Raw genomic sequence first — 16,688 nt, 5'->3', positions numbered from 1 at the left:
TCCTTATTTTCTGGCATAGAATTTTAAAGTAGCAAAATTTTTGAGGCCTAGTTTTTATAAAGTTCACAATTTTAACATTCTGATCAAGGACATTCTTAAGTTCATCAGGGAGGTTTTTAGCCAGCAAAGCATCTCGGTGAAGCACACAATAAGTGAACTGAGTGAACAGTTGAAACCTTTTTAGCATGGGTTTTGAGGCTTAGTTTTTATAAAGTTCACAATATTAACATTCTGATCAAGGACATTCTTAAGTTCATCAGGGAGGTTTTTAGCCAGCAAAGCCTCTTGGTGAAGCACACAATGAGTGAACTGAGTGAAATGAGTGAACAGTTGAAACCTTTTTAGAACGGGTTGTGAGGCCTAGTTTTTATAAAGTTCACAATTTTAACATTCTGATCAAGGACATCCTTAAGTTCATCAGGGAGGTTCTTAGCCAGCAAAGCTTCTCGGTGGAGCACACAATGAGTGAACTGAGTGAAATGTGAACTGAACAGTTCTGCACCAGAACAGTGATTTATTATGTTTTTCCTACCTTTAAGATCGTCCATCAGACGTTCAAGGTACTGTAACTCCGTTTTTACTAAATTCTGATGTTTGCTTTCAAAATGGCGTTTTAAAAGTGAAGGTTTCATAGATTTATTTGATAAAATTTCAGAACAAACAACGCATTGTGGATTAGGCTCGTCTGAGCTTCCAGTCCAAGTAAAACCTAATTTTAGGTACAACTTGTCATATTTCCTTTTTGTACTTTTAGATTCATTTGCCAGTTTTTCGGTTTTTGTATTTTTTCCTTGGGCTGCTCATTAGTAACAAGACGTTCAGGACTACTTTCATTTTTTGAAGTTGATGGCCCAGAACTATGGTTCAGATCTTCATGAGACATTTTCTTCAGAAGCCACATATCCAATGTTAATTTTTATTGTGAAATTCCCTCAAGTATCCCTCAAGAATTAACACACCTACGTACTGTTTGAAATGAATTGAGTGTCCGCAGAATAACATAACACACCCAAAAATAACACAATACTGAGAGCGAGCTTGTAATAACATGCAATACTCCTGCAGCGCAGTGACACGGGAGACTGGCCAGGCCATACAGCCACTCTCATGACTAAGTCTTAGTGGCGTGTACACGTCAACGTGTCGCCGCTGAAACCGTTTGAGAGTCAGAAAGGGACAAATCTGACAACATGCCGGTCCTAGAGTTAAAAGGGTGTTTTTTTTTTTTTGTTGGCCACCTGCGCACCCCTAAAAATTTTTTGCGTAATCCCAAGGTGTACGCGTACCACAGTTTGAGCACCACTGCTCTAGACAATTCAATTCCCGTGAAAATTTTACCAAAACAATTACTCTTAACATATCCACGCGTATAAATTGAGTCGACAAGGCGAAACTAAAACAACTAAAAAGAATTTCGAATAGGAATTCTGCCAAATCCTCCTAGTGTAAAAATTTCCCTGGAGAGTTCACCCCTCGGAAAATTTTCTCCCCATGTAAAATGTTTCCCCTGGAAAATCCCCTAGCAATAAACTCACCAACCTTCACCCCATTTGAAAAATGTATGCAAATTTCCCAATAACAAATACTATACATAAGCAATAGGCAAGTTTTATAACTTGCTATAAATTCCTGCACAAAGGTACAGGAATTCTGATAAATTCCCTCAGTGTATAATTTCCCCTGACAAGTTCACTCCCTGGAAATTTTTCCGTGGAAAAACCCCCAGCAGAAAATTCGCCCTTTACCCGAAAATACATACATACTTCCGAATAAAGATACTATGCGTAAACAATTAGCAAATTTTAAACTTAAAGACCTGTCCCCTTGGGCTGTGGGCAGGGGGTCATATTACATCCAAAGGCATAGTTATTGGGCCTTTCCACTATGATGAACAAAATGGCTATCTCAAAGTTTTGATCGAATTATTTTGGGGAAAAGGCACGGGGGCGGGGGCGTAGTTGCCCTCCAGTATTTTTGGTAACTTAAAAGGGCACTAGAACTTTGAAGTTTTGTTCGAATGAGCCCTCTCACGATACTCTAGGACCAGTGGGTCAATACGATTACTGCTGGGGGAAAAAAAACAAACAAACAAATAAATACGTATCCGTGATCTTTCTTCTGGCGAAAAATACAAAATTCCACATTTTCGCAGATAGGAGTTTGGAACCTCTAAAGTAGGTTATCAGATACGCTGAATCTGATGGTGTCAGTTTCATTGAGATTCTATGAATTTTAGGGGTGTTCTCCTATTTCGAAAATCAGGCTGATTTTCTGAGGCTCGTAGCCTTTAATGGGTAATTAAACTTAAATGAAACTAAATAACTAATTATTCATATAACTGAAATATTCACTGTGGTTCTATTTGATTTGTCTTCTCCAGAAAAATTCCTTATGGTTTAGTCGCTCAGCCCACACGACCTTTCTAACCATCCAACACCTTCCGTATTCCTTTCGTTTCCTAAAGGTGCGCAAATACCCCACAGGGCGGGGTATTTTCTGGGGTGATATTGTACGAGGGTATATTTCCGTGGGGGTATTTTTTTTGGGGGGGGGGGTACACCAGCTCTCACTTTATACGAGCCTGATATAAAATTATCTTCAAAAACTAATTGACTGTTATTGACAACTTTTAACTTTTGTCAAGATGATCGTCAGTAATCGGACATTTGATCTACTGATTTCATTAACAATCTTATCCTTTCAATCTTACAGACTTATCCTCAGTGACTGTGGGGGTCGTGTTGTTTCTAGAGTTGAGACGTAGTTTTTGGACCTTTCAAGTATTCTGAACAAAATAGTTACATCAAAATTTATAAATTTTAAATGACCTGGTATAAAATTTCACTCCATCTAAATGCTTTTAACTTCTAAGCTTTTAATTTTTAGAAAAAAAAATTGGAATCGGTAATCCGGAAATTAATCAGCCAAGTAGCGACCCATAACAGAGAGGCATGAAAACACTGCCTCATAAAAGTACTTGCCTAAATGTCATCCCTTTTAAAGTCGGTTCATCTTTGAATTCACCTATTTGCAAAGTGGAATAGTGTGTTTGTTGTTCCTGGACACCTGTGTCCATCTAATATAACTGATGTATGAAATGATTAATCCTAAAACACGCAGAAATAAAAATGAATGATCAAGTAAACGGACGAAAGTTGCCCCAAATAAGAGTAGGGTTAATACTTCATAGTAAAAACTCTCAAGACTAGAGCGTCGTTTATATTTTACTGAAAAGGGTTTGCGTTACAATCAGTCATTTTTATTTGTTGCAAAAAAAGAAAGAAATAATAATAAAATGAACAGACAAACAGACGTGTCAATCAAAGCTTAGGTTTCATATCGTTTGGAAAAAAGGCCTTTTTAAGGAACTATTGTCAGGAGAGCCCATTTTTTGAAATTTTTAGGTGAATTGGGATGCCCTTGCACCAAAGACTTACTTGCATAGATTTCAAAGAAACATCACATCAAATTTTAGTTCAAGTTTCTGGTCGCCTGTACCCCGAATCTAAGTTTTTCTCATGAAAGTTCCCTTGACCCGAAAATTCATACATATGCAAGTTCCAAGTTGTTCTGACATAAAAATTTCCTTCTCCGGGGTAACCAATATATTTTCTTTTTCTTTATGTTTTTTTTTAGTCTTTTTTTAAATCCCAGGGCTTAGAGATTAAGTAAACTAAAAGAAAAAACACTTTCCTTTTTGTACCTCATTTTTGGGGAAACTACAGGAACAACTCCTCTTTTTACGCTTATTTGACCTTGCCCAAAGACTTACTGCTATACGTTTGAAAATGATTGGAGGCAACAATTTTTGAACCCATTTCTGGACCACTTTACATCTTGAGCCTTCCTCCAAACCCAGCGCTCAGTACCCTTAACTTTGGGAACAATTACTGAATTTCCAAGCTAAAGGAAAAACCTGTGTTTTGAACCATTTATTTGAACTGTATCGGAAAGGCCCGTGCAATAACTAAGAATGTATTATTGGCCGCTTTTACTGGGTCCAGTCTTAAGGGAATTCAATTGTCTTTTCAACTTTTCCTCTGTATTTAGGTTCCCACAACCAACGGATCTTAGTATATCAGTTCCATGCCAATTTAGAAAAAAAATTGTGATCTTTGTGGAGCCTCTGTTTTCAGGATTAGACACTACACAAGCTTAGACCCTAATTATAAGCTTAAACCCCAATTATAAGCTAAGACCCCATTGTGCGGACGCAAAGGCAGGTTTTCTTTCTAGGAATATTGACTGAGAGTAGTATATGACAAAATAGGGAACAAAAACAATCTTTCAACATCAAAACAGCTTTATCCTTTAATATCCAGCCGACTTTTAACAGGGTATTCGGTAACTTCAAAGCTTTAAAGTGGCTTACAACAATCTTGCTATTTTAATGTTATCATTACTAAAACTATCAAAAGTAATTAAAAATAAAGATTTAAATAGTGGAACTTACTGGTCAACTAGTTCTCTAAAACGTGGAATGTCCTTGGTTAGTAGACTTTGTAGACTTGATTCGTAGACTTGGTTCATTTTAGTTGAACTTATCCAATTCAGTTTCATTGATAGAATATCAGTGGACACTTTTTCTGTTGAAAAAGAAAAATCAAAATGAAATAAACTCAAAAAGCCTCAAAAAGCAAAAGACCCAGAAATTAAAACATAAAGCACACCTTTTCAAAGGTAATTTTTTAAGGGTAGCTTCAGACCCATCACCGTCTCTCCATCTACATATTAGTAATTTGAACCCAATTAAAAAGATCAACAATTAAAGGAACTCCAAAGCTAAGCAAATGAGAGGAAAAGGCTTAAAAATATATTTTAGCAATCCTTTTTTACTTTTAATCTGTAGAATTCAGTAGAATTCGGAATCTGTTACTTTTAAGCTAGTTTACCACCGAGATGGATGTTTTTTTCACCCTCGAAATTTTGACATATCAAAGACATAAATTTTAGTTTTACCGTCACTGAAATAAATACATAGATATCTCCGTTATTCCTACAAATGAAAACAAAATAACTGTAGACCAAAACGCAATTTCGTACAATATTATATTCAACAAACAAGTTTTTCAACTGATTTTAAGGAGCAACATTAAATTTTAAAACGAACAAAAACTATTACGTATATGACGGGGATTGCTCATCCTCAACACCTCGCTCTTTACGCTAAAGTTTTTTAACACTTAAAAAAAAGCTGTTTATTGTTCTAATTAAAAGAACACAGCGTTTCAGGGGCCGTTTCTAAAGAACTGGGACAGAAATCAAACTTTAGCGTAAAGAGCGAGGTGTTGAGGAAGAGTAATCCCCCTCATATACGTAATAATTAAAGCACGTTTTAAATTTTAATGTTGCTCCATACATTCAGTTGAAACAACTTGTTTGTTTTTATATAGTTCCTGATCGTTTTTTTAAATAATGCCAGGAGATCTGGCTACCCTCCAGGGAAAAATCCCTCCATGGATTTCCTTCCCACGGATTTGTTCTCTAGACAATTCAATCCTGGTGAAAATTTACCCCAGACAATTACCCTTAACATCTCCACGCGTAAAATTGAGTCGCCAAAGAGAAAGCAAGATATATGACGAATTTCGTATAAGAATTTTGGCAAATTCCCCCAGCGTAAATTTTCCCGGAAAAATTCACTCCTTGAAAACTTCCCTCCCCATGTAAAATTATCCCCCTGGAAAATCCCACCAGCGGAAAGTTCGCCACTCTTACCTAAAATATGTGTGCATCCTTCCAAATAGCAAATACTATACGTAGACATTGGGCAAACATTGTAGCTTTTAATACTTTTTCCCAGTGGCTCTGGGATTGATGATATATATCCAGAGCTATACACATTCAGCCTTTCAACTATGCTGAACAAAATGGCTATATAAAAATTTTGATCGGAAGATTTTGAGAAAAAAGGACGTGGGAGGGGCCTAATTACCCTCCAATTTTTAGTCGCTTAAAAAGGAAACTAGAACTTTTAATTTTTGCTTGAATGAGTCCTCTCCCGACATTGTAGGACTACTGGATCGATACGATCATCCCTGGAAAAACAACAAATAAATACGCATCCGTGATCTTTCTTCTGACCAAGAAAATGCAAAATTAACACATTTTTACAGATAGGAGCTTGAAATCTCTACAGTAGGGTTCTCTGATACGCTGAATCTGATGGTGTGATTTTCATTAAGATTCTATGACTTTTGAGGGGTTTCCCCCTTTTTTCGAAAATAAGGCAAATTTTCTCAGGCTCGTAACCTTTGATGGGTAAGACTAAACCTAATTAACCTAATATATTTAAAAATCTGATTCTTTTGATATATTTATTTCTATCAAAATTTTTCTTTTTAGAGTTTCGGTCACTATTGAGCCGGGTCGCTCCTTACTTACAGTTCATTACCACGAACTGTTTGAAACCCAAAAATTACATTTACACAACGGATTGGGGTAGCTGATCCATTGAAAGCACCTGAGGCTCTCATAGCTGCTGTTTGGGTGTTTAAAATACGATCCATTTTACAATTTGCATTTATCTTACAGTGAAAAAAGGAATAACTAGGTGTTCTTAGGAAAAAAAAAACAACAAAAAACGAAGTGACAAAAACATATACAACCATTGAACGAGTATTAATTAGAAAGTGGTCAGTATCACGGTCAGCGTTTAATAGTGCATATGATTTCACCCCTGTTTTGAGGATTTCAAGAGTCCTCTTGGAGTTTTCCGAAGTATATGTCGGGAAATGGAAATTCAATTAACATTTGGTTTTGTTTAATGTCGTTAGTTCTGCTCTTTTGTCACAAATAATGACATAAGTGGGCAGCACTTGTCAATTAGCTGGAACCCACGCGATATACTGTATACGGAAGATGCTTAAGAAACTAGTAGAACGGGTTTCTTTCAATAGAGAATTGGATTGAAAGCCGTGGTTTTTCATTGTGTTTACAATATTTAAACTTTTCTTTTTTGGGCTTTAGAAAAGGTAAGTTACCTAGGTAAGGTTAGATTACGTGTTTAATATATGCTATGTTATACCCCCCCCCCAATGTGCAAATACATAGCCCAAATTTGTTCTTAAACTATTATATTTTTATCATACATTGTTTTATTTCATTAGCATTAACCAAACTTGACTTTTTGCGTTGGTTCCAGCTAATTGACAAGTACCAAGCGGGCTCTACCGAGATCACAAAAACTATGCATAGCCAAAACTACTAAAACCACCAATACTATCTAAATAATGAACAACAATAAAGCAAAAATAATACAATTGTTCAAAATTACTGGGATTGCAAAGCTAAGAATTTCGTAAACTTTAGGATTTTTTTTTATGCGAGCAGATAAATACAAGCGAATATTTTCTTTGATTATTTTCTTCTTCATTTGTGTAATACGAGCAATTTAATCATCAGAACGTTCATAAAAAAAGTAATGAATCAATAAAAAAAAGATCATATAAACATGAGCAAAGAATTAGTGCAAGAGGTGGAGTACTTCATGGCGTTGACCATGTCCAAACTCAGCCACGAGACCCAACTACCCCTAATTAAGCCTCGACTCAAGGAAGTGATTCAACTGAGAGATAATGTGTGGGAAAACCTTGATAAATCCTAACATGGTAATAAAATAGCAAGAAAACACAGGTATAGAAAAACTAAGAACTTTATAGCAAAGAAGAGACTTTTATTTAATTACTTTAAGTTATTTCATTATAATTGAAAATTTAACATTTACTATTACGATTTTAGAAATGTTAATCAAATCTTGTTCTTTGACTAACATGTGTAAGACTAACATGTTCCTGGTTAAAATAAAATCTAAAAATAATATTAAAGAATTTGGGTATACACCTGTTTCCAAGGATTTAACATATTACAAAGTAAGAATTAACAAGGTATACATTAGATTTACATTCTATAAGCATGCAACAAGCTTCAGCAAAGCTATAACCCCAACTGCCTTCCACTGTCATTATTATCTCTTTATAAAACATGTCTTCCCCCTTGTTTGTCAAATAAACCAAGCTAAATTCAATAGTTCTAAGAAAGATTGTACAGACGTTTACACGAAAGTTTATCGGGTTTAATTTCCCTTCGAAGGCCATTGCCTTAAATCGGGATATCTGCATTTTAGCAAAGTTCATGCAAGGTTTATATTAAACCTAAATGAATTCTTACACCAGAAAAAAGTGAGCTAACAACACAAAGGAACAAAACAGCCTAAGGTTTAACTTTTCTTAAAGGAGTAGTTATCTGTAGGGATATACAGATCACTAATGTTTCAATTTCTATAGAAAAAAAAACAATAGTTAAGTTGAACCAATGCGTCCTCCTATTTTTTTTTCTTACAGTTTAACGTTGCAGCACTCATAAAAGTATGATGCTTCCCTATATAACTCATAATCCTGAAACAATCAGAAAAAATCTTGAAAATTTGTGGCTTTTGGGTAGAAATAGACGTAAGATAGGCCCAGGGTGAAGATATTTTCTTGTAATACCCTTGGTACTGTAATAACTGAATTTATCTATACTTACCTAGGTGGTATTCATCATCAAAGATAACACAAGTTTTTCTTCCAATGTCGTTTGAAACTATTCTTGCAATTTTAGGGTCCAAAATACACTCATAGGTATATACAACAATTTCCGCTTGTGAAACCTATAGGAGTATAATTATTATTCTTGGCAATTTTACAGCGGCCATGAGTGGTTTGTATACCGAACCAACATTTTTTACAACAGTAAAACAGAGAAATTGCTACTACATAGCCTATTATTATAAACTATCTAAGAAAGAGAGAGGGGTGATACGTGTAGCTGCATTATCAGAAGATACGTAAAGACAATAGGTCGCTTGAACTTATTCAAGCGACCTATTGTGATATATATTATTTCTGCATGTCAGAACACCTTTAAGTTTAATCGCCATATCCTAGGATCTCTTTACAATGCTTTCGTAGTCCCTGCTTGGCTGGGGAAATGCTTGCGGTTTGTTTTTATGAGAAAATGCTGTTGTTTACGTGTTGATTCATCAAACTGATGGTCAATTTAGTCAACATCTAGCCAATAATATTATTTCAAGACACCTATGAGAATGCCAATAATTGCTTAGAGCCTTTCAATAGCAGACATGAACATTGCACATGCCAAATTCGTAGATTTCGTCAGTGATGGTATAAGAGATAGTTATTTCTTATAATAAAAAAAATAAGTCTAATACACTATGTAAATCGAAAATAGCTATATATGAGAAACTTAGAAGCTAAATTAAGGAGCTCAATGAACAAAATTATAGACAAAGTAAATATTGTACTAATCATTTAAGGATGGAGGAGATTCAGGATTTAATTTTTAATATTTAGCCTTGTGAAAGCAAGAATGTCGTATCCACACTTTTTATAATCTCGAGAAAAACTCAATAAGTAGCCTACAGGCAATGGCAGATCTAGAGGGGAGGGTGAGGGGGCCCCCCCTAACGTTGTCTAAAGTAGTGTAATTTACTTAATTAACCCAAGTTTGCGTTAATTAAACTTGCTCTTAACGCAAGTTTAACGGATCAACCTATTTTGCCCCCCCCCCTAAAAAAATTCTGGATCCGCCCCTGCCTACAGGCAAACTAGAGTTAGACTCCAAAAAAATTGCAACAGAAATGATTTTTACACCATGTTGTGGAGAAAAAAAAACTGAACCTGGAATTTGAAAAATGCAAATTCCAGGTCGACCCAAAACTAGTTTTTTTTTGGCTTTTCGTGTCAATTTTACCAGTTTTTTCTAAAACAAAAATGAACTGTCGGTAAATGTTCGTTTTCTGTATATGAAGTATCATCCCGATGTAAAATGAAGAGGTGAGCCCGAAAATGAAAGCAAATTTGATGTACAATTTACTAGAAAAAGCTTCATACTAATCAATATGTGATTTTACCTTTCTCATCGTTGCGACCTCTTTTTTACCATACTATCAAAAAAGCAACTATTCTGACAAAAATGATGAGCTGAGCCCAAAAATCAAATTAACCTGATGAATGTCTACTAAAAAAAACCATTTCATATTCATCAATATGCACATTTTATTTTCATTTGACATGTTACTTTTAGCACTTATTGTCCATCAATTCGTCGATCATAGGCAGCGCGCTGGTGCTGCCTAAGAAAAGAACGATATGGGCACAAAGTGTTATTGCTTCTTTTTTTTGTCTCCATACCCGGCCACTTTGTATCGAGGCATTTGTCGTAGAAGCTTTTAAATAGGCTCACTCGATTGGAGCTTGGAGTGGCTAGTGCCCTTTTTATTATTTAAACGTGATAGAAGGGCACCTAGCCCCCCCACGCCCATCACTACCCACAAAACATCCAATCAAAATTTTGATATAGCCATTTTGTTCAGCGTAGTTGATTTCCAGATAGAAAACATCTTTTTGAGGAAGACACTCCCCCAAAACCGTCGGGCCAAGGGTTTTAAGTTATGCCCTGAGGGCATATAAGATCAATGTTGACACAATGCACAATTTGTTTTTTTTTTCTTTAAAGCAGGGCACTTCATATAGAAGGGGTCGTCGTAGAGACTTCAAAAGGCACCCATTCGATTGGAAATCGTGAGTTCTAGTGCCCTTTTTAATATTTGAAAGTGATTGGAGGACAACTAGCCCCCCCCCCCACACCAATCATTCCTCCAAACACATCCAATCGACATTTTGAGATAGCCATTTTGTTCAGCATAGTTGATTTCCAAATACAAAATGTGTTTTTGAGGTAGACACTCCCCCACAACCCTCAGGGCAAGGATTGTAAGTTATGCCCTCGAGGAATATAAGGTTTTTATAGAAGGCGTTGTCGTAGAAACTTCAAAACAAGCTCATTCGATTGGAAATTCAAAGGGCTAGTGCCCTTTTTAGAAATCGGAAGTAATTGAAGAGCGAAAAGCCCCCCCCCCCCACCCATAATTCCCCCAAACATATCCAATCAAAGTTGTGAGATAGCCATTTTGTTCAGCGTAGTTGATTTCCAAATAAAAATATGTTTTTGATGAGGATTCTCCCCAAAATCCTCAGGGCAAGGGTATTAAGTTATGCCCGGGGGGAATTTAAGGTTTTTATTGAAGGCGTTGTCGTAGAAACTTCAAAACAGGCTGATTCGATTGGAAATTCAAAGGGGTAGTGCCCTTTTCAATAGTCAAAAGTGATTGGGGGGCAACCAGCCCCCCACGCCCATCATTCCCCCCAAACAAATCCAATCAAAATTTTGAGATAGCCATTTTGTTTAGCTTAGTTAATTTCAAGATAAAAAATGTGCTTTTGAGGAGGAGACTCCCCCAAACCCTCAGGGCAAGGGTTTTAAGTTATGCCCTGGGTACATTTAAGGTTTTTATAGAAGGTGTTGTCGTAGAAACTTCAAAAAAGGCTCATTCGATTGGAAATTCAACGTGATAGTGCCCTTTTTAATAGTTGAAAAGAATTGGAGGGCAACTAGCCCACCCCCACGTCTATCTTTCCCCCAAACACACGCAATCAAAATTGTGAGATAGTCATTTTGTTCAACATAGTTGATTTCCAACTAATAGGACTTTAGGACTTTAGGAAAATAGGACTTTGAGAAGGACATTCTCCCACCATCCTCAGGGCAAAGGTTTTAAGTTATGCCCTGGGGGCATATAAAGTTTTTTACAGAAGGCACTGTCGTAAAAAATTCGAAACAGGCTCATTTCATTGGAAATTCAAACGACTAGTGCCCTTTTTAAAAATAGTAAGTGATTGGAGGCTACTAGCCCCCCCCCCCCCAACGCCCATCATTCTCCCAAACACATCCAATCAAAATTTTGAGATAGCCAGTTTGTTTAGCGTAGTCGATTTCCAGAGAGAAAATATGTTTTTGAGGAGGACACTCTCCCAAAACCCTCAGGGCAAAGGTTTCGAGTTATGCCCTGAGGGCATATAAGGTTTTTATAGAAGGTGCTGTCGTAGAAACTTCAAAAAGGGCTCATTCGACTGGAAATTCAAAGGGCTAGTGCCCTTCTTAGTAGTCGAAAGCGATTGGAGGGCAACTGTCCTCCCAACGCCCATCATTCTCCCAAAAACATTCAATTAAAATTTTGAGATAGCTATTTTGTTTAGCGTAGTTAATTTCAATATAGAAAATACGTCTTTGAGGAGGACACTCCCCAACAACCCTCAGGGCAAGGGTTTCAAGTTATGTCATGGAGTATATAAGGTTTTTATAGAAGGCGTTGTCATAGAAACTTCAAAAGGGGCTCATTTGATTGGAAAATCAAAGGGCTAGTGCCATATTTAATAGTTGAAAGTAAATGGAGGGCAATTAGTCCCCCGCCAAGTCCATCATTCACCCAAACACATCCAATCAAAATTTTGAGATAGCCATTTTGTTTAGCGTAGGTTAGTTGATTTCCAGATAGAAAATATGTTTTTGAGAAGGACGCTCCCCCAAAACCCTCAGGGCAAGGGTTTTAAATTATGCCCTATGGTTATAAGGTTTTTGTAGAAGGCGTTGTCATAGGAAACTTCAAAAAAGGCTATTTCGATTGGAAATTCAAAGGGCTAGTGCCCTTTTTAATCGTCAAGAGTGATTGGAGGGCAACTAGCCCCCCCCCCCTACACGCCCATCATTCCCCCAAACACATCCAATCAAAGTTTTCAGATAGCCATTTTGTTCAGCGTAGTTGATTTCCAGATAGAAAATATCTTTTTGAGGAGGATACTCCCCCGCAACCCTCAGGGCAAGGGTTTAAGTTATGCCCATGGGGCATATAATGTTTTTATGGAAGGCATTGTCGGAGAAACTTCAACAAAAATTCGATTGGAAATTCAAAGGGCTAGTGCCCTTTTTGATAGTCGAAAGTGATTGGTAATGTTTCTTGTTGTTGTTGTTTAGACAAGAGCACTTCGTATCGAAGGAGTTGTCGTGAGAACTTCAGAAGGGGCTCATTCAATTGAAAATAGAAAGGGCTTATGCCGTTTTTAATAGCCGAAAGTGATTGAAGGGCAACTAGTCCCCCTTCCGCTCCCACCCTCCCATTTGCCCATTATGTTTAAAAACTAAATGTTGCCTTAAGATTAAATAAAAATGCACTGTGATAATGCTAATCACGGTGCATCTGAGGCATCAGGGCATCTCAGCAGTATCACAAGAACGACTGAGGGTATTATGTTCAAGCTTTCGAAGCTACTTCTGCTCTTAAAATTTAACCAAATCAAAATAGAGTAAGTGTATCAAGGCTATCAAAGAAAGTAAACAGATTTTTTTGCGAATGGTATCAAGTTTTCCATTTCAGGTCATCTAGAGGAGGTATGAAACTAAGTGAAAAAGTACTATTTGTGTCAAGATTTTTAAAATGGTGTATGTTGTTAAAAATTGCTGAAAATTTTTCTCCAGCATACAAATAGCAGGCCAAACTATAGTCTTAAAAAAACTAAAAGATTTAAAGTGTTATTTTCTTTTTCCATGAAAAGACTATGTCATAAAAAACGAGCAGAAATTAATTATAAAAACTTTTTCCACAAAATAAGTTTTTCAAAGAAAAGTAAAAAACTCCATTAAACAAAAACTAAGCAAAAATAAAATCAAATAATCTACCAAGCTCGAAACTACCACAAATCAGCATCGATAAATAAATTAAACCCAAACCGAATAGAAATTCAAATAAATAACAGTCAAATTCAAACGAGCAGAAATTAACATAAGTTGGGTGCAAAACCCCTATGCCTTCCCAAGGCCAGAACAAAATTTGCACTTTACTAAAAAAAAATATAAATGCTTTTATTTTTATAACTTTAATAAATCAAATAATTTTAACATTTTGATTACTAAATATCAGTATATGTGTATTAAACTGACAATGCATTTTCATTTGTATTTTTTCAGTAAAGTGCAAATTTTGTTCTGGCCTTGGGAAGGCATAGGGGTTTTATGTTTCTGTTTCTGTTCTGCCTTTTTCACTTCCAGCGTCAAGCACGCCTAATGAGTGAATCGGGGATATCCCACTCGTGTGGAACCGGGACATACTGATTCACTGTCATGAATGCCGACACTGCTTCTGGATCCAGCTTGTTTCTTAGAGGTGTTTCATTCAATCTAAGCAGCGAAAATTGTCTTTCGCTGCTTGAATGTGGAAGAGACATAAGCAGCTGCTGATGAATGTGGAAGAGACATAAGAATCTGCACTTAAGAAATGAACACCATAAGAAATGACATAACAGACATAAGAAATGAACACCGGCAGCACACTGAACATGGGGTTGTCACCAGCGTCAGTGAGCTTGCCAAGCTCACACCAAAATGCCCTTGGTTCTTTTTTGACCAAATCGCCCAGAGAATCAAGGATAATTCTGAGTGTTTGCCAGTCTCTGTTAAGTTGGTCAATATCAAAACTCACGGTATCGGAAAACCGTGAGTAAATTCCTACCAAGCTATTGATACGGTTACTTACCAATACCTTTGAGTCAACGCACTCCAGCTGAACTAAAAGCTCGTCACAGGAATCGACCCATCTAATGATTTCCTCGCACAGTCTTTGGTAAAACAGGACACACTTACTTTTAACAGAAATCCACTTACGACTAAAATCCACGTTTCCACTCATTCCTCCACAGAGCGCCAGAAACTTGGGCCAAAAGTAGACGTTTTCGTAAGGTTTTAGATTGTTCGGGGATTGCACATTTATTTTGAAGTTTGTTTGTCTACAACTTCCTGTTTAATGAAGTTCTGCATAATTTCCTTCAATGTTTCTCGAACTTTCTTCAGGATTTGGTGAGCCCTGACACTTTCACTTTGAAACTCAAGGTTTAACTCGTGCACGACGAGCAATATATACCCCAGACAGAGGTAAAAAAGATGAAGCTTGACATTCCCGAGTCCCTCATGAATGCTCAAGGCTGTGGGAATGTTATCAGCGAGCATACTCTGAAAATGAATTTTCAGAGCATCCCCCTGCTCAAGCAACCTCTTCAGAACTTGCTCCAGTGCTAGCCAGCGTGTCTTCGACGGGTAAAGTATTACGTGTTCGGCAATTTCTACGAACTTCAGACACTCGGCAAATTCACTTTTCCTTTTGGGGCTATAAGCGACAAAATTGTACATGCCGTGAGCAGATTGTACTATTTCAGGATCTAGAACATGGCAAGCAGCGGCCGAACACAGAGTGAAAGAATGGCAAATGCACCCGAAAGTGGCGAGCCAAAGCATATCTTTTTTTAAAAGCGCAGCCACACCCATATCTTTACCGAGCATCACACTTACATTATCAGACGCAAAACCAATGAGGTTGACTAAAGGATATCTCTATCGCTTATAGCTCTCCTGTGCAGCTATTTCCAACTCACATTGGTGGGGGCAAAAGCAGGGGCAGATTTTTTGTTTTGGGGCATGGATAAAACGTTAAAACAGGTCAAAACAAATCACATTCCAGAAGTTTTTAATTTAACAGATTTCTTCAGCACGTCAGCTGGTCCAGCAAAGCTGGAGCTGGAGCGCCATCTATAGCTACAGATGTAAGAGTTAGTAAGACAGCTGGTCCGCTAACCTATTTTCGCTCGCCGTACAGATTGATTTTCTGAGCGACGCCAAAACCATGTGAAAAAAAATCCATATTTTTTTATAGAAAAATCCATTAAAATCCATAAAATTTCCAAAATCCATGTCAGGGGTTAAAAATCCATGTTTTCATTGATAAATCCATGGCGGTGGCAACCCTGACTGTACAAGCAAACCAGACATGGAGACCCGTCAAATGGGTATTTGCTATCTGAAATGATTGCAAAGCGTGGTTTCTTATCGAGTTTACAATATTTAAACGATTATTTTTTGGGGTTTAGAAAAAGGGGCGGGGAAGGTAACTAGGTTAGTTTATGTATTTAATATATGCTATGCTATATCCCCCACCACCTTAATGCGCAAATATATAGCCCAAATTTGTTTCTACACTACTATATATATTCATCCTTTTTTATTTTGTTTCGTGGGCATTAATGAAAGTTGACTTCTTTAGTGTATAGCGCTGGTTTAGTTATAATGATACAGCACCGGGAAATCATCTATAAAACTAGTTTTCAGCAACCAATATTTAAAATCCCTCTAAGAGTAAACTAATATCAACACACTGACTAGTCTTCACAACTAATAAAATTATGAATATTTCATGAACAATTGAAAGAAAGAATCAAACTCCGATTAGTATTCACAACTTGTTCTTTTATTCAGATATCTAAGCTTCAACGTTCTACCCATCGTTATAGCTTTCGATTCTTGGAGAGCTAGAACATATTGTCCCTTTGCACGTTTTACATGCTGCAGTGCAAGCAAAGCCGTTTCTAAAGCAGCTACATCCCGTTGAGCTACATTCCAGTTGACAGGAGCACTTCACAATTTTCAGAAGCAGACGAGGGGCTGGTAGGACGTCAGTAGTCAATGGCTACTGATCTTTATTTTTTTTAACCCCATTCCTCGGCTTTAAGTCCAGAATCAGGATCTCCACTCCATACCTGAACTTGGTAGAAAACCCTTAAACTGTGGAATTTAGCCGCATCAGAATTTCGTGGTAACTGTTCTGGGTGGACGAACGTGCTAGCAGTGGTCACCTTCTTTTTAAAAACTTGCCTTCGGAGTTCATTCAGATTTTCCCCTTTTGATGAGATATTAAAAGTTCCGTAGAGATTTCATAAATATGAACAATAATACGCATTTTCATGCAT

At 37.0% G+C, this 16,688-nt stretch overlaps 1 protein-coding gene across 1 annotated transcript in view; it reads right to left on the bottom strand.

Annotated features, from left to right (window-relative positions):
- LOC148956447 (general transcription and DNA repair factor IIH helicase subunit XPD-like) overlaps positions 1 to 16,688 on the bottom strand; it is a 120,923-nt gene that overhangs the window by 55,002 nt on the left and 49,233 nt on the right. The window contains exons 5-6 of the mRNA XM_089090971.1: positions 8,527 to 8,650; positions 4,454 to 4,586 (exon numbers count right to left, since the gene is read on the bottom strand). Of these exons, the coding sequence (XP_088947097.1) occupies positions 4,454 to 4,586; positions 8,527 to 8,650 (257 nt within the window). The remainder of the gene's footprint in view (positions 1 to 4,453; positions 4,587 to 8,526; positions 8,651 to 16,688) is intronic.

The sequence above is a fragment of the Artemia sp. Qi Xiang Cuo genome, chromosome 1 (assembly GCF_049724085.1).
Source record: "Artemia sp. Qi Xiang Cuo chromosome 1, ASM4972408v1, whole genome shotgun sequence".
Lineage (NCBI taxonomy): Eukaryota > Metazoa > Arthropoda > Branchiopoda > Anostraca > Artemiidae > Artemia > Artemia sp. Qi Xiang Cuo.
Note: the sequence above shows the minus strand (reverse complement) of the source record. Positions and strands in the feature narration are given on the sequence as shown.